Source organism: Oncorhynchus kisutch, unplaced genomic scaffold (assembly GCF_002021735.2).
Source record: "Oncorhynchus kisutch isolate 150728-3 unplaced genomic scaffold, Okis_V2 scaffold847, whole genome shotgun sequence".
Taxonomy (NCBI): Eukaryota; Metazoa; Chordata; class Actinopteri; order Salmoniformes; family Salmonidae; genus Oncorhynchus; species Oncorhynchus kisutch.
This window is the reverse complement of record NW_022262792.1, coordinates 75,048-93,737: the sequence shown is the minus strand read 5'-3', so window position 1 is coordinate 93,737 and position 18,690 is coordinate 75,048. Positions and strand designations below refer to the sequence as shown.

The following is an 18,690-nucleotide window of genomic DNA, read 5'->3' as shown; positions in this document are numbered from 1 at the left end:
TTTAACCTTATCAGCCCATGGATTCGATCTAGCAACCTTTCGGTTACTGACCCAAAGCGCTAACCATTAGGCTACCTGCCGTAAACTACATGAATAAAGATACCTTGATGAAACATAATAGAACCTATCACTTATCAATATACCAACTGACCACATACCTCTGTCATACACCAGATAATGACATCACAGAACTCTGTCAAACACCAGATAATGACATCACAGAACTCAGTCATATACCAGATAGAAGGATAAACACATCAACATTCATACAGCCACTCTCTCATACTCAGCCCTCTCATCAACATTCATACAGCCACTCTCTCATACTCAGCCCTCTCATCAACATTTATACAGCCACTCTCTCATACTCAGCCCTCTCATCAACATTCATACAGCCACTCTCATACTCAGCCCTCTCATCAACATTCATACAGCCACTCTCTCATACTCAGCCCTCTCATCAACATTCATACAGCCACTCTCTCATACTCAGCCCTCTCATCAACATTCATACAGCCACTCTCTCATACTCAGCCCTCTCATCAACATTCATACAGCCACTCTCTCATACTCAGCCCTCCCTTCCAGATAGTGAAGCCCTCCCTTCTAGATAGAGAAGACAGGGCACCAGTGAAGGTCTCCCTTCTAGATAGAGAAGGCAGGGCACCAGTGAAGGTCTCCCTTCTAGATAGAGAAGGCAGGGCACCAGGGAAGGCCTCCCTTCTAGATAGAGAAGGCAGGGAACCGGTGAAGGCCTCCCTTCTAGATAGAGAAGGCAGGGCACCAGTGAAGGCCTCCCTTCTAGAAAGAGAAGGCAGGGAACCGGTGAAGGCCTCCCTTCTAGATAGAGAAGGCAGGGCACCAGTGAAGGTCTCCCTTCTAGATAGAGAAGGCAGGGCACCAGGGAAGGCCTCCCTTCTAGATAGAGAAGGCAGGGAACCAGTGAAGGCCTCCCTTCTAGATAGAGAAGGCAGGGCACCGGTGAAGGCCTCCCTTCTAGATAGAGAAGGCAGGGAACCGGTGAAGGCCTCCCTTCTAGATAGAGAAGGCAGGGCACCAGTGAAGGCCTCCCTTCTAGAAAGAGAAGGCAGGGCACCAGTGAAGGCCTCCCTTCTAGAAAGAGAAGGCAGGGCACCAGTGAAGGCCTCCCATCTAGAAAGAGAAGGCAGGGCACCAGTGAAGGCCTCCCTTCTAGATAGAGAAGGCAGGGCACCAGTGAAGGCCTCCCTTCTAGAAAGAGAAGGCAGGGCACCAGTGAAGGCCTCCCTTCTAGAAAGAGAAGGCAGGTTACCAGTGAAGGCCTCCCTTCTAGAAAGAGAAGGCAGGGCACCAGTGAAGGCCTCCCTTCTAGAAAGAGAAGGCAGGGCACCAGTGAAGGCCTCCCTTCTAGAAAGAGAAGGCAGGGCACCAGTGAAGGCCTCCCTTCTAGAAAGAGAAGGCAGGGCACCAGTGAAGGCCTCCCTTCTAGAAAGAGAAGGCAGGGCACCAGTGAAGGCCTCCCTTCTAGAAAGAGAAGGCAGGGCACCAGTGAAGGCCTCCCTTCTAGAAAGAGAAGGCAGGGCACCAGTGAAGGCCTCCCTTCTAGATAGAGAAGGCAGGGCACCGGTGAAGGCCTCCCTTCTAGATAGAGAAGGCAGGGCACCAGTGAAGGCCTCCCTTCTAGATAGAGAAGGCAGGGCACCAGTGAAGGCCTCCCTTCTAGATAGAGAAGGCAGGGCACCAGTGAAGGCCTCCCTTCTAGATAGAGAAGGCAGGGCACCAGTGAAGGCCTCCCTTCTAGATAGAGAAGGCAGGGCACCAGTGAAGGCCTCCCTTCTAGATAGAGAAGGCAGGGCACCAGTGAAGGCCTCCCTTCTAGAAAGAAGAGGCAGGGCACCAGTGAAGGCCTCCCTTCTAGATAGAGAAGGCAGGGCACCAGTGAAGGCCTCCCTTCTAGAAAGAGAAGGCAGGGCACCAGTGAAGGTCTCCCTTCACATTCCCTTAAAGCTGTAAGATACACATCCAGCCACTGTAAACAATATAGCATCATGGAAACAGCACTTGGAAGCAGCACTCTTTGCCAGAGTTGAAGAAAAGGACCATTTAATCACAGTCCAATGTACTCTACATTCAAACTGACATACTTTATATTCAATTAAATGTTGAGATAAAAATTTTTTTAAACATAAATGTATTTTTTTGGTAGAAATTTGATTTCATATGGCAGAAACAAAAGCACAACTTTTCAGTAAAAAATATGAGACCATGGGAGCAATGTCTTCTCTCATGAATTGTAAGTTTATGTGATGGTAAATATATTTTACACACTGGGAGCAGAGGGAAGGCAACTCCCCTGTGTTTCCTTGTGTTCATTTAGGTCTCCTAACTGGGGAAATATATTTTCCACACAGGGAGCATTGACAACACTTTTCCCAGGTGTGGATTCCTTCATGCTCTATCTGTTTCCGTAACCAGGTAAACTTCAATGCACAGTGGGAGCAGTGGAAAGGCGATTTCTCAGCTGTGTGTGTGTGTTCTCTTGTGTGATTTCAGGTTTGTTAGCTGGTTAGCTCTTTCCACGGTAGGAGCAGTAATGAGGCTTTTCTCCTGTGTGTGTTCTCTTATGTATTGTCATGCTCCTTAACTGGGTAAAACTTTTTCCACACTAGAAGCAATGATGAGGCATCTCACCCTTATGTCCCCTTTCATGCCTTTTCAGATTCCCTAACCAGGTAAAACTCTTTCCCCACTGGAAGCATTGGTAAGGCTTTGGTAAGGACACACGAGAGTGTGTCCTCTCGTGTGATTTCAAAAACCATGATGAGGGAAATCTCTTTCCACGCTGGGAGCATTGATGAGGCTTCTCTCCTGTGTGTAATCTCTCATGGTCTTTAAGGTTCCCTAACTTAGTAAAGCTCTTTCCACACTGGGAGTATTGGTAAGGCTTCTCTCCTGTGTGTAATCTCTCATGGTCTTTAAGGTTCCCTAACTTAGTAAAAAAAAATCTGCGGTGGGAGCAGTGGTGTGGTCTTGCTGATTTGGACGTCTCTGGCTCTGGTTCCTCTGAGTCTGGTCTCTCTCCTGCCAAATACAGAGTAGTTAGTTTAACAGAGAGATCAGGGTCCTTTTCACTAGAATCTAAATGGAAGAAAACAGACCGAAATGGCAAGGACGACTAGTGGAACTTGTACATTTAAGAAACGCTTGTTTTTTGTTTTCTGTTGCAGAACTTTTGCTACGGTGTGCACTAATTAATACAACCTAGCAACAGCTGAAAACCAAGCCAAATCTAGCACTGTCTTCATACTTACACCAACCCGTAGCGTGAGTAATATCCAAGACATTGGTCACCAACCTTTTCTGAGTTAAGATACATTTCTCAGTCAAACATCAAGCTTTTAACATGAAAAAAATGTAATGTTATGCAACATTAACCTATCAAACAACAATTCTGTAGCAATGAGGTTTGTGCAGTAGGCTAAAGTCCCAGTACAGATGTAGGATCTGCAATGCAGGAATTTTAAAACCTTTTTTTTTTATTTTGAAGTTTATAAAGACTTCTGAAGTTTGTAGTTTCCACTTTTACATTTCAGACTTGATTTTCCCTTACAAACATCGTTTCAACCGCTACAAATATATTCATTAATTATAATCCACATAATAATTGGGTTAAATGCGGAAGACACATTTCAGTTGAAGGCATTTAGTTGTACACCTGACTAGGTATCCCCCTTTCCATAATTCACATTTCTTGTTGCTGCAGGATTAGTTCCTGCTGTAGCAAACTGGCTCAAATTAAGATCCTACTGAAAGGACGAAGCACCCCATTTAGCCACGGTAAAAGTCAAGTCAGGACTTATCCTGTTAACTGAAAGGACGAAGCACCCCATTTAGCCACGGTAAAAGTCAAGTCAGGACTTATCCTGTTAACTGAAAGGACGAAACACCCCATTTAGCCATGGTAAAAATGACTGCAAACATGGACAAGTATGAAACAGCTATGAGCTCCATAAGACAATCAAAGAGGCAAAACAGACAGTATAGGCACCAAACGGCTCAGACATGGGATGAATGTGGAAGAGATTACAAAGGGAAAACCACACCGATGCCTCACCTCCCCAGCCAGCTGGTCTGCACATGCTCTGAGGACGCTATAAAGGTGTTTGTATGGACACCATTGTTCCTGTACGCAAGCAAGCAAAGGTAACAGAACTAAAAATGACTGTCCCTCCCCCGTACTACTCACTTCTGTCATCGAGTGGCTCCCAAGTGGCGGCAGCGAGAGGCGTCACTAGAGACACCCTAGTTCTAGTCCAGGCTGTACCACAGTGGTCTGAGACACTGCATCTCTACAGTACCTGGTTCTAGTCCAGGCTGTATCACAGTGGTCTGGGACACTGCATCTCTACAGTACCTGGTTCTAGTCCAGGCTGTATCACAGTGGTCTGAAACACTGCATCTCTACAGTACCTGGTTCTAGTCCAGGCTGTATCACAGTGGTCTGAGACACTGCATCTCTACAGTACCTGGTTCTAGTCCAGGCTGTATCACAGTGGTCTGAAACACTGCATCTCTACAGTACCTGGTTCTAGTCCAGGCTGTATCACAGTGGTCTGAGACACTGCATCTCTACAGTACCTGGTTCTAGTCCAGGCTGTATCACAGTGGTCTGAAACACTGCATCTCTACAGTACCTGGTTCTAGTCCAGGCTGTACCACAGTGGTCTGGGACACTGCATCTCTACAGTACCTGGTTCTAGTCCAGGCTGTATCACAGTGGTCTGAGACACTGCATCTCTACAGTACCTGGTTCTAGTCCAGGCTGTATCACAGTGGTCTGAAACACTGCATCTCTACAGTACCTGGTTCTAGTCCAGGCTGTACCACAGTGGTCTGAGACACTGCATCTCTACAGTAACTGGTTCTAGTCCAGGCTGCATCACAGTGGTCTGAGACACTGCATCTCTACAGTACCTGGTTCTAGTCCAGGCTGTACCACAGTGGTCTGAGACACTGCATCTCTACAGTACCTGGTTCTAGTCCAGGCTGTATCACAGTGGTCTGAGACACTGCATCTCTACAGACACCCTGGTTCGATTCCAGGCTGTATCACAACCGGCCGTGATTGGGAGTCCCATTGGGCGGCGCACAATTGTCCCAGCGTCGTCCGGGTTTGGCCGGTGTAGGTCGTCATTGTTCTTAACGGACTAGTTAAATAAAAGGTTAAATAACAAAAAAACACATGAAGTCTTCTCCTTTATTTATTTATTGAACTGGGCACGTTGGGCACGTTGGGCACGTTGGGCTCGGGGATGGAACAACTGTTTCAGTGCCTACATCATTATATTATTCATCAATAGTGGGAATATGGGTTAAGATATGCAACATCATTTTGTATATATAGTGTATGTAAGATTACCCCTTCAAATGAGTGGATTCATCTATTCCATCTTGTTAGCACTGACTCACAAACCTACCTCAAACTTCCCCCATACTGGACACCTAAAAAATAATATCCACGAGTTCATCGGACTCTGGTGAGGTAGATAAAGGGCCTCGTTGCCAAAATCACAAAGTATCCCTTTAATGACTTGTATACGCCCACAACATTCTGTAGTCTGGATACGCACACCGTTCCAACACAGAAAAGCTACCTTTTTTAATATACTTAATTACCATTATTTGGAAAATGATTTCACTCATATTGTAATTAATTATACGTCATAGAAATCTGGGAAAGCCATGCACTTACTCACTCCATATTCAATTTATATTTTAAAACAAAAAATAAATCATACAAATGTATTTTTGAGTCCAATTTCTATAATTAGATTTCATGTATATCAAAAACAAAAACACATTCTCAGTCAAAAATATGAGACAATTGTGGGAGCACAATGTGTGTTTTCTGATGATTTTTAAGTCCATGTGAGGTGCTATATCTCTTTCCACACTCGGAGCATTGGTATGGCTTCTCCCCTGTGTGTGTTACCTCATGGACTTTCAGGTGCCCTAACTGCATAAATATCTTTCCACACCGGAGGCACTGATAACTTTTCTCTACAATGTGGATTCTTTCATGCTCTTTAAGTTGTTGAAACCATGTAAATTTAATTCCACAGTGGGAGCATTGGAAAGGCTTCTCCATTGTGTGTCTTTGCTCATGTTCTTTCAGGTTCCATAAATTCCTAAAACTCTTTTCACAATGAGAACAGTGGAAAGGTTTTTCCACAGAGTGTGTCCCCTCATGTCTTTTCAAGGACCCCGATGAGAAAAAATTCCTTTCACACTGTGAGCAGTGGTAAGGCTTCTCTCCTGTGTGTGTCCTCTCATGTGATTTCAGGTCCCCCCGTTGGGTAAAACTTCTTTCACACTGGGAGCAGTGGTAAGGCTTAGAGTGTATTTTTTCATGTTTTTTCATATATTCTGATGAATTAAAATTCTTTCCACACTGAATGCATTGATAGGGTCTCTCCTTTGTGTGTGTCCTCTCATGTCGTTTCAGGTTCCCAAACCAGCTAAAACTCTTTCCACACTGAGAGCAGTGTCGTCGTCTTTCTGGTTTGGACGTCTCTGGGTCTGGTTCCCCTGAAGCACTCTTCAAGCTGTCACAGTGAGCGTCTGTGTCTGGTCTCTCCCCTGCTGAAGACAAACAGAGAGTTTAGTTAAACAGAGAGACCTCAATGAAACCTCCACATAATAACAGTCTTCCTATGAGGTTTAATCTAGACTAGAGCTTGTCATCACAGAGTGGCTGTAGTGCTTTGTAAGCTAATAAAACCACTATTAAACTTAGTGGTGTTGTGCATTTATTAGACCTAATGGGTAAATAGACAGTCAGTATAGGATACATGTAATAGACTAGTCAGTATAGGATACATGTAATAGATCTAATGGATAAATAGACTAGTCAGTATAGGATACATGTAATAGACCTAATGGGTAAATAGACTAGTCAGTATAGGATACATGTAATAGACTAGTCAGTATAGGATACATGTAATAGACCTAATGGATAAATAGACTAGTCAGTATAGGATACATGCAATAGACTAGTCAGTATAGGATACATGTAATAGACTAGTCAGTATAGGATACATGTAATAGACTAGTCAGTATAGGATACATGTAATAGACTAGTCAGTATAGGATACATGTAATAGACTAGTCAGTATAGGATACATGTAATAGACTAGTCAGTATAGGATACATGTATTAGACCTAATGGATAAATAGACTAGTGATGGTATTAATGACCATTTTAAAAGCGTCTATGAAAATCGATATAAATCTGAATTAAACAACCGTTGGACTGATCCTACGGCATTATTAGACTCAATACCCCTGAAGCAACTATCAGCAGACAAAAAATGATCCTCCCTCCCCCCCAAAAATACTAGACACGTTTAAAACATTCACGTGGAGAAAAGCACCAGACTGCTTTGCCATAGAATTGTATTTAACATTCTGGGAAAAAATAGCACCCCTATTTACTCAGACTAACAACTATGCAACTCAAAAAATATATAAACACAACATGTAAAGTGTTGGTCCCATGTTTCATGAGCTAAAAATAAAAGATCCCAGAAATGTTCCATACGCACAAACAGCTTATTTCTCTCAAATGTCGTGCACAAATTTGTTTACACCCCTGTTAGTGAGCATTTCTACTTTACCAAGATAATCCATCCACCTGACAGTGTGGCAAATCAAGAAGCTGATTGAACAGCTTGATTATTACACAGGTGCACCTTGTGCTGGGGCCAATAAAAAGCCACTCTAAAATGTGCAGTTTTGTCACAACACAATACCACAAATGTCTGACATTTTGAGGGGGAGTGGAATTGGCATGCTTACTTTAATATCCACCAGAGCTGTTACCAGAGAACTGAATGTTCATTTCTCTACCATAATGCCCCCTCCAACATAGTTGTAGGGAACTTGGCAACAGGCCTCACATCTACAGACCACGTGTATGACGTCGTTTGGGCGAGCGGGTTGTGAACAGAGTGCCCCATGGTATCGGTGGGGTTATGGTATGGGCAGGCATAAGCTACGGACAACGAACAAAAACTGAATTTTATCGATGCCAATTTGAATGCATGAAAATGCACGGCTCAATGTCGCAAGGGTCTGTACACAATTCCTGGAAGCTGAAAATGTTCCAGTTCTTCCATGGCCTGCAGACTCACCCAGAACACCACCCAGTTTTACTTCACATTATGGGACATGTCTTACCTTGCTTCAAAGTAGCCGAGGCAAAATATATAACCATAGAAACATGGAGGCTATTATTTTATAAAGACTGCCTCATGTCAGTGAAACCAGCATTTATAAAGACTGCCTCATGTCAGTGAAACCAGCATTTATAAAGACTGCCTCATGTCAGTGAAACCAGCATTTATAAAGACTGCCTCATATGTCAGTGAAACCAGCATTTATAAAGACTGCCTCTGTCACGCCCTGGTCTAAGTATTTTGTGTTTTTCTTCATGTATTGGGTCAGGCCAGGGTGTGGCATGGAGTTTTTGTATTGTGGTGTGTTTTGTCTTGGGGTTTTGGTGTGTATATATTTGGGATTGTAGCTAGTGGGGTTTTCTAGCAAAGTCTATGGCTGTCTGGAGTGATTCTCAATCAGAGGCAGGTGCTTATCGTTGTCTCTGATTGGGAACCATATTTAGGCAGCCATATTCTTTGAGTTTGTCGTGGGTGATTGTCCTTAGTGTCTTTGTTCCTGTCTACGTGTTAGGTTACACAAGTATAGGCTGTTTCGGTTTTCTTTACGTTTATTGTTTTGTAGTGTTTAGTGTTTAGTCGTGTTTACGTTTTGTTTAATAAATATGGATCGCAATCGACACACTGCAGTTTGGTCCGACTCTCCTTCATCACAACTAGAAAGCCGTAACAGAATCACCCACCAACGGACCAAGCGGCGTGTCAACAAGCAGGAGCAGCCGATAAAGGAGATGCTCAATAAGGATTCCTGGACATGGGAGGAAATCCTCGACGGGAGAGGACCCTGGGCTAAACCAGGGGAGTGTAGCCGCCCAAAGGAGCAGCAGGAACGGAGGCAACAGAGGCAGCAGCAGCAGGAGCAGCAGCTGCAGTGGGAGAGGCTGCACCACCTGGATAAATGGACATGGGAGGAGGAACTGGACGGTAAAGGACCCTGGGCTCAGCCTGGAGAATATCGCCGTCCCAAAGAAGAACTAGAGGCGGAGAAAGCTGAGAGGCGCAGATATGAGGAAGCAGCACGGCAACGCGGATGGAAGCCTGAGAGTCAGCCCCAAAAATGTATTGGGGGGGGGCTCACAGGGAGTATGGCTATGCCAGGTAGGAGACCTGCGCAAACTCCCTGTGCTTACCGGGGGGCTAGAGAGATCGGGCAGGCACCGTGTTATGCTGTGGAGCGCACGGTGTCTCCAGTGCGGGTGCACAGCCCGATTCGGTATATTCCAGCTCCGCGTATCGGCCGGGCTAGATTGAGCGTCGAGCCAAATGCCATGAAGCCAGCTCTACGCATCTGGTCCCCAGTGCGTCTCCTTGGGCCGGCTTACATGGCACCAGCCTTGCGCTCGGTGTCTCCGGTTCGCCTGCATAGCCCAGTGCGGGCTATTCCACCTCGCCGCACTGGCAGGGCAACCGAGAGCATTCAACCAGGTAAGGTTGGGCAGGCTCGGTGCTCAAGAGCTCCAGTGTGCCTGCACGGCCCAGTCTATCCGTCACCACCTCCACGCACCAGTCCTCCGGTAGCAGCTCCCCGCACCAGGCTTCCTGTGCGTGTCCTCGATCCAGTACCACCAGTTCCAGCACTACGCACCAGGCCTTCAGTGCGCCTCGCCTGTTCAGCGCAACCAGAGCCTCTCTCCTCTCCTGCGCTGCTGGAGTCTCCCGCCTGTTTAGCGCAACCAGAGCCTCTCTCCTCTCCTGCGCTGCCGGAGTCTCCCGCCTGTTCAGCGCAGGCAGAGCTGCCAGCCTGCAGGGAGCAGCTGGAGCTGCCAGCCTGCATGGAGAAGCCAGCCTGCATGGAGCAGCCAGAGCTGTCAGCCTGCATGGAGCAGCTAGAGCTGTCAGCCTGCATGGAGCAGCTAGAGCTGTCAGTCTGCATGGAGCAGCCAGAGCTGTCAGTCTGCATGGAGCAGCCAGAGCTGTCAGTCTGCATGGAGCAGCCAGAGCTGTCAGTCTACATGGAGCAGCCAGAGCTGTCAGTCTACATGGAGCAGCCAGAGGTGTCAGTCTGCATGGAGCAGCCAGAGCTGTCAGTCTGCATGGAGCAGCCAGAGCTGTCAGTCTACATGGAGCAGCCAGAGCTGTCAGTCTGCATAGAGCAGCCAGAGCTGCCAGTCTGCAAGGAGCTGCCAGTCTACATGGAGCAGCCAGAGCTGTCAGTCTGCACGGAGCTGTCAGTCTGCACGGAGCTGTCAGTCTGCACGGAGCTGTTAGTCTGCACGGAGCTGTCAGTCTGCAAGGAGCTGTCAGTCTGCACGGAGCTGTCAGTCTGCAAGGAGCTGTCAGTCTGCAAGGGGCTGCCAGTCTGCAAGGGGCTGCCAGTCAGCACGGAGCCGCCAGAGCTGTCAGTCTGTAAGAAGCCGCCAGAGCTGTCAGCCTATATGGAGCAGCCAGTGCCGCCAGTCTGCCCAGCGCCGCCAGTGCCCCCAGTCTGCCCAGCATCGCCAGTCTGCCAAGCGTCGTCAGTCTGCCCAGCGCCGCCAGTCTGCCCAGCGTCGTCAGTCTGCCCAGCGCCGCCAGTCTGCCCAGCGCCGCCAGTCTGCCCAGCACCGCCAGATCTGCCATTCAGCCAGACTCTTCCAGATCTGCCAGTCGACCAGACTCTTCCAGATCTGCCAGTCGACCAGACTCTTCCAGATCTGCCAGTCGACCAGACTCTTCCAGATCTGCCAGTCGACCAGACTCTTTCAGATCTGCCAGACTCTTCCAGATCTGCCAGGATCTGCCAACCAGCCAGGATCTGGTAGATCTACCTACCTGCCTGAGCTTTCTCTCACTCCTGAGCTTTCTCTCACTCCTGAGCTTTCTCTCACTCCCGAGCTTTCTCTCACTCCCGAGCTTTCTCTCACTCCCGAGCTTTCTCTCACTCCCGAGCTTTCTCTCACTCCCGAGCTTTCTCTCACTCCCGAGCTTTCTCTCACTCCCGAGCTTCCCCTCAGTCCCGAGCTGTCCTTCAGTCCCGATCTGCTCCTCAGTCCAGTGGGTTTCTGGGTGAGGACTACTAGGCCATGGTCGGCGGCGAGGGTGGACTATCCAGGGACGAAGGGAGAGGGGACTAAGACATTAAAGGAGTGGGGTCCACGTCCCGCGCCGGAGCCGCCACCATGGACAGACGCCCACCCGGACCCTCCCTATTGTTTTGAGGTGCGTTCGGGAGTCCGCACCTTAGGGGAGGGGGGGGTTCTGTCACGCCCTGGTCTAAGTATTTTGTGTTTTTTCTTCATGTATTGGGTCAGGCCAGGGTGTGGCATGGAGTTTTTGTATTGTGGTGTGTTTTGTCTTGGGGTTTTGGTGTGTATATATTTGGGACTGTAGCTAGTGGGGTTTTCTAGCAAAGTCTATGGCTGTCTGGAGTGATTCTCAATCAGAGGCAGGTGCTTATCGTTGTCTCTGATTGGGAACCATATTTAGGCAGCCATATTCTTTGAGTTTGTCGTGGGTGATTGTCCTTAGTGTCCTTGTTCCTGTCTACGTGTTCGGTTACACAAGTATAGGCTGTTTCGGTTTTCTTTACGTTTATTGTTTTGTAGTGTTTAGTGTTTAGTAGTGTTTACGTTTTGTTTAATAAATATGGATCGCAATCGACACGCTGCAGTTTGGTCCGACTCTCCTTCATCACAACTAGAAAGCCGTAACAGCCTCATGTCAGTGAAACCAGCATTTATAAAGACAGCCTCATGTCAGTGAAACCAGCATTTATAAAGACTGCCTCATGTCAGTGAAACCAGCATTTATAAAGACTGCCTCATATGTCAGTGAAACCAGCATTTATAAAGACTGCCTCATGTCAGTGAAACCAGCATTTATAAAGACTGCCTCGTGTCAGTGAAACCAGCATTTATAAAGACTGCCTCATATGTCAGTGAAACCAGCATTTATAAAGACTGCCTCATATGTCAGTGAAACCAGCATTTATAAAGACTGCCTCATGTCAGTGAAACCAGCATTTATAAAGACTGCCTCATATGTCAGTGAAACCAGCATTTATAAAGACTGCCTCAGTCACAATCCTAGACATATTAGCAACCCATCCTAGTTGTTGCAGCTTTACATTTACCCTTTTCTTAAAAGGCACAACAGGCAGAATTCTGGTGGCAGAATTTCAGTTTGTGGCAAAACAAGTCGATGAATAGTGTAGAGGATCATTGTAGCATCTAAACCGCTGTGAAACATATATTCATGAACTAAAAATATAGTATTTTCAGCTGTTCGAAGCTTTTGTGCGAAACCCCGAAAGTAAAACGAGCAAAAGCTAAACTTAAGAGCGAGGAAGCATAGAAATAGATAATGTCGAACAGATCTACAGCTTCTTAGACTTGCTTTAAATGAGAATGGACTATATTTCTATGTGAATTTGGTCAGCCTAAAAAGCTTCCTACTGCCCCTGTACGTTTCCAACAGAGATTTTCATATCTGTCACATACACAGAGGAAGAAAACATTAGAAACGTTCTTTCCATGACAGACGGACCAGGTGAATCCAGGTGAAAGCTATGATCCCCTTATTGATGTCACTAGTTAAATCCACTTCAATCAGTGTAGATGAAGGGGGGGGGGGGAGAAGACAGGTTAAAGCTATGATCCCCTTATTGATGTCACTAGTTAAATCCACTTCAATCAGTGTAGATGAAGGGGGGGAAGACAGGTTAAAGCTATGATCCCCTTATTGATGTCACTAGTTAAATCCACTTCAATCAGTGTAGATGAAGGGGGGGGGGGGGGAAGACAGGTTAATGCTATGATTCCCTTATTGATTTCACTGATGGAGACAGGTTAAAGCTATGATCCCCTTATTGATGTCACTAGTTAAATCCACTTCAATCAGTGTAGATGAAGGGGGGGGAAGAAGGATTTATAAGCTTCGAGACAATTGAAACATGGATTGTGTTCAGTGCCTTCAAAAAGTATTCACACCCCTTGACTTATTCCACATTTTGTGGTATTACAGCCTGAATTCAATGGATTAAATATTATTTCTCTCACCCATCTATCTACACATAATACTCCATAACGACGAAGTTATTTTTCTGTTGACATTTTTAGCAAATTTATTAAAAATGAAATATCTCATTTACTTAAGTATTCACACCCCAGAGTCAATACATGTTAGAATCACATTTGACAGTGATTACAGCTGTGAGTCTTTCTGGGTACGTCTCTAAGAGCTTTGTATTGGATTTGACAGTGATTACAGCTGTGAGTCTTTCTAGGTACATCTCTAAGAGCTTTGTATTGGATTTGCCCCAAACATAACACATCGTATTCAGGACCCTTTCTTCTTTAAGGTTGCTGCCCCCTATCATCTTCAACCTTTTTAACCTGTCTCTCATCTCTGGGGAGGTTTCCATTGCTTGGAGGGCAGCTACAGTTAGTCCTTTATTTAAAGGGGGAGATCAAGCTGATCCTAACTGTTATAGGCCTATTTCTATTTTCCCTTGTTTATCAAAATTGTTGAAAAAACTTGTCAATTGGTTTCTCGACTGGTTTCTTGATGTCTTTAGTATTCTCTCTGGTGTGCAATCTGGTTTCCGCTCAGGTTATGGATGTGTCACCGCAACCTTAAAGGTCCTCAATGATGTAACCATTGCCCTTGACACTAAGCAATGTTGTGCTGCTATTTTTATTGACTTGGCCAAAGCTTTTGATACGGTAGACCATTCCCTTCTTGTGGGCCGACTAAGGAGTATTGGTGTCTCTTAGTGGTCTTTGACCTGGTTTGCTAACTACCCTTCTCAAAGAGGGTAGTGTATAAAGTCAGAAAGTCTGCTGTCTCAGCCACTGCCTGTCACCAAGGGAGTACACCAAGGCTCAATCCTAGGCCCCACACTCTTCTCAATTTACTTCAACAGCATAGCTCAGACAGAGGAAGCTCTCTCATCCATTTATATGCAGATGATACAGTCTTATACTCAGCTGGCCCCTCCCGGATTTTGCATTAAATGCTCTACAACAAAGCTTTCTTAGTGTTCAACAAGCTTTCTCTACCCTTAACCTTGTTCTGAACACCTCCAAAACAAAGGTCATGTGGTTTGGTAAGAAGAATGCCCCTCTTCCCACAGGTGTTCTTACTACCTCTGAGGGTTTAGAGCTTGAGGTAGTCACCTCATACAAGTACTTGGGAGTATGGCTGGACGGCGCACTGTCCTTCTCTCAGCACATATCAAAGCTGCAGGCTAAAGATACATCTAGACTTGGTTTCCTCTATCGTAATCGCTCCTCTTTCACCCCAGCTGCCAAACTAACCCTGATTTAGATGACCATCCTACCCATGCTAGATTACGGAAACATAATTTATAGGTCAGCAGGTAAGGGTGCTCTCGAGCGGCTAGATGGTCTTTACCATTCGGCCATCAGATTTGCCACCAATGCTCCTTATAGGACACATCACTGCACATCACTGCATATACCTCTCTGATAACCGGTCATCTCTGTATACCCGTCGCAAGACCCAATGGTTGATGCTTATTTATAAAACCCTCTTAGGCCTCACTCACCCCTATCTAAGATATCTTCTGCAGCCCTCATCCTCCACATACAACACCCGTTCTGACAGTCACATTCTGGTAAAGGTCCCCAAAGCACACACATCCCTGGGTCGCTCCTCTTTTCAGTTCGCTGCAGCTAGCGACTGGAACGAGCTGCAACAAACACTCAAACTGGACAGTTTTATCTCCATCTCTTCATTAAAAGACTCAATCATGGACACTCTTACTGACAGTTGTGGCTGCTTTGTGTGATGTATTGTTGTCTCTACCTCCTTGACCTTTGTGCTGTTGACTGTGCCCAATAATGTTGCTACCATGTTGTGTTGTCATGTGTTGCTGCCTTGCTATGTTGTTGTCTTAGGTCTCTCTTTATGTAGTGTTGTCTCTCTCTTGTTGTGATGTGTGTTTTGTCCTATTTATATTGCATTTATTTATTTATTTTAATCCCAGGCCCCCGTCCCCACAGGAGGCATTTTGTCTTTTGGTAGGTCGTCATTGTCAATAAGAATTTGTTCTTAACTGACTTGCCTAGTTACATAAAGGTTAAATAAATAAAACTATAGTTCATTTCTTTGCCACATTCTTTGCAGTTTTGCTTTAGTTCCTTATTGCAAACAGGATGCATGTTTTGGAATATTTGTATTCTGTACAGGCTTCCTACTTTTACTTGTCAATTAGGTTAGTGTTGTGGAGTAACTACAATGTTGTTGATCCGCTGGGGCGCTACTTGGCACATTGTGCTCTTTAGTGACTCCTTGTGGTGGGTCAGACGCCTGCAGGCTGATTTCGGTCGTCAGTTGAACTGTGTTTTCTCTGACACATTGGTGCAGAGTTAAGCAGGCGGGTGTTAAGGAGCGCGGTTTGGCGGGTCATGTTTCAGAGGACACATGACTCTACCTTCGCCTCTCCCAAGCTTAAGTATTTTTAAAACCAAATACTTTCTTGGCTTATTTCTCTCGTATTTTTCCATTTGAGCCATTTTAATTAAGGTATCTTTTACTCAGGTATGACAATTAGGTATGACAACAACTGTATTGGCTGCTGCGTGTCGGGCCAATTTGCGGTTAAACACGAGTGCAGGTGGTAAATTATTTTAGGACAGTGGGGACAAGACATTGACATTAATACATGTCAATGTATTGTCAGTAAGCATTTCACTAAGGTCTACACACCTGTTGTATTTGGTGCGTGTGACCAATAACATTTGGTTTGACGCTAATAGCTAAATAGTTAACTAGATGATTTGCCTATCTCGTTCCTCTGTTGTCTGACTATTTTTTTATTTGTGCTAGCGGACAAAGCGTTAATATCGCTATTTTTAAAAAATGTCTAAATTATTTTACCTTTATTTAACTAGGCAAGTCAGTCAATAACAAATTATTATTTACAATGATGGCCTACCAGGGGAACAGTGGGTTAACTGCCTTGTTTCAGGGGCAGAACGGCAGATTTTTTTTACCTTGTCAGTTCGGGGATTCGATCTAGCAACCTTTACGGTTACTGGCCTAACACTAACCGCTAGGCTGCCTGACCACCCCAAAAGCCTTCCACATGCTTCGGTTCGGCTGGCGAACCTAACGAGTGTGCTCACATAAGTACTATTAAGGAGAGTAGCCTAAAACTGCAATAGTACTGTTTGTCCATCTTGAGATGCCGGAGGCAGTATACATTTCTTCAAAATGGTCAGAATTAATCTAAGATATACTGTTTATACAAAAGTATGTGGACACCACTTCAAATTAGTGAATTTGGCTATTTCTGTAAGTCTCTCTGGAGATGATTGTCTGCTAAATGACTCAGTACTGCAAGTCTCTCTGGATAAGAGTGTCTGCTAAATGACTCAAAAGTAAATAGGCCTACCCCTGGGGTACGACAGTTGAACTAAGCTCATTGGGCTTTTATAATTATCCTAGAATCAATGGCTAGGGCTGTTGGCCACAGAATTGAGTTAAACAAAACACGCATGTACCATTGGCCATCTTCTCCTTTAACAATTCCTACAGTACTGAACAACATATTCAGTAGAATGCTCCTTTAAAAGTTCCTTTAAAAACACACAGCCTAGTTCAACAACTGCAGAGCTTGTGTCCCCTGTTTTTAAGACAATACTCACTGGTGTTAACAGGATTTTCAGTCTCTTCCTCCTCTCCATTTTCATCCTCCTCTGTCACTCCCAAAACATCTTCCTCCTCCTCTTTTATTGAGATAGCCTCCTCTTCCTCTTTTACTCCAAAAGGTTCCTTCTCTTCTTTCAATGTTATGGCCTCTTCCTCCTTTTTCATTCTGAAAGCTTCTACATCCTCCTCTTCCTCTTCCACTGTGACAGCCTCTATCCCCTCTTCCTCTTTCACTCCAAAAGGTTCCTTCTCTTCTTTCCCTACAACAGCCTCTTCTTCCTCTTGTTTTATTCTGAAAGCTTCTTCCTCTCCTTTCACTGTAATATTCTCCTCTTCTTCTTTTACAATAATGTTCAGCCCCAGAGCTTCTTTCTCCGTCCAGCAGACCTCTTCTTTAGCAAGGGGGCAGTAGCTTAGTGAACTCATATTAGCTAGCTAGCTAGTTAGCATTAGCAACTAGCCTAGTGCTAAACTCAGTACGAATTTAACAAATATGCTTATTTAAGTAAACAAGCAAATTGCATGTAAGTTAAGGAGTGTATATATATAAACAGAATTGTGTTTAAAACACTGAGATTCATATTAACACAAATGGTCGAAAGAGCTTCAATGTTTAGGTTTTGTGTTTGCTTGCAAGCTAGCGAAGTGGTTGAATCAGTAGCCGTGTTGTTGTTGAAGAAGCCCCGTCCACTAGAATACACGTCACCAAGAGGCATCACCTGAAAGACACGTCGCCATCTGCTGACTGGAGTGGGTAACGCTGTTCAATTAAATGAAACATTCTGGAAAACCAACTTCACAAAAAAATTATTGGCAAATAACCAGATATGTTTTCTCTTACTTCTAAGTACCTTTACACAGATGTAGAAGCTGAATATGAATATGTACATAATTAATAAATCCTGTTTTGAAAAGATAATGTGTTAGAAACAATTATCTGTTGTTGTTGTTGTTTGTTATGTTTTCACCTCCGGAGTTTTTATCTCGATGAGAGCATTTTATTACTTTACAGGGGAAATCTGCAGTTCAACCAATAACAAGTCGCTACCCCGCCACTGTTTTGGTAAAAAAAAAAAAAAAGGATTATAGTTTTAACCAAACTGTGAGAATATACAGCGTTTGTTTAGAATTACATTGTTTTACAAACCCAATGAGGTAAAAACAGGCTTTTATGTTCTGATGGGGTACGGCAGTTGAACTAAACCCATGAGGCATGTATAAGTTATATTTGGGTTCTGATAGGGTACAACAGTTGAACTAAGCCCATGAGGCATGTATAAGTTATATTCTCCAATAATTATTTTAAAAGTTTGAAATTAGATGTACCAATCCCAGATTGCCCCTTTAAAGCCACACTCTGTAAAATGTGAACATACTATTTCCTTAAAATCACACACTGGTCAGGTCACTGCACTTTCCATTCAGCTTCAGGCAACCTGGATGTAAAGGCTTGTTCACACCTGTAGTGACTCCTTCTATCCGTCACAACCCCATTGTTACGTATCCATTGTTTACTAGATACATCAACGTAATGACACCCAACACAATGTTGAAAAATCAGAATGCTTCCCACCACTAGATCACATGACGAGACGTGAGCTGGACGTGATCCCAGTGAACCGGTAGAGAGAGGACTCTAACCAGGAATCATACGTGGTAAAGTAACACCCGTTGTCATGACAGCCGAGTATTCCTCTGGGCAGAGGCAGTAGGTCTACCACACTGGCGTGTGCCTTGTTACAACAGCCTAAGTATATAACATGATTGACACGACCGTAATAATCATCATGAAATCGCCTTTGGAAGTGCCATAAGTGTAAACCAACATTATTCAGGATTTTACATTAACCTGTTTAACTGCATTGATATGGTTTAATTGATC

General features: G+C 44.8%; 1 protein-coding gene across 2 annotated transcripts; it reads right to left on the bottom strand.

The window, feature by feature from the left end:
- Positions 1-5,229: 5,229 nt before the first annotated feature.
- LOC116362578 (zinc finger protein 664-like) lies at positions 5,230-17,522 on the bottom strand. 2 transcript variants are annotated; one of them, XM_031816652.1, is made up of 2 exons: positions 16,805-17,521; positions 5,230-6,621 (listed from the first exon to the last, which is right to left on the bottom strand). In XM_031816652.1, the coding sequence occupies exons 1-2, from the start codon at positions 17,232-17,234 to the stop codon at positions 5,843-5,845; spliced, it is 1,209 nt and encodes a 402-aa protein (XP_031672512.1). In that variant the 5' UTR covers positions 17,235-17,521; the 3' UTR covers positions 5,230-5,842. The 2 variants fall into 2 exon arrangements, with proteins under 2 accessions (XP_031672512.1, XP_031672513.1); XM_031816653.1 differs by having other exon boundaries at positions 5,238-6,618; positions 16,805-17,522.
- Between the last annotated feature and the right edge of the window lie 1,168 nt (positions 17,523-18,690).

What these genes read in the sequence shown, in the direction of transcription:
- LOC116362578 (XM_031816652.1), bottom strand. Translation starts at nt 17,234, where the DNA reads ATGAGTTCACTAAGCTACTGCCCCCTTGCTAAAGAAGAGGTCTGCTGG. An exon ending in TGAAAATCCTGTTAACACCA is followed by an intron (nt 6,622 to 16,804) that starts GTGAGTATTGTC and finishes GTTTGTCTTCAG; the next exon opens with CAGGGGAGAGACCAGACACA.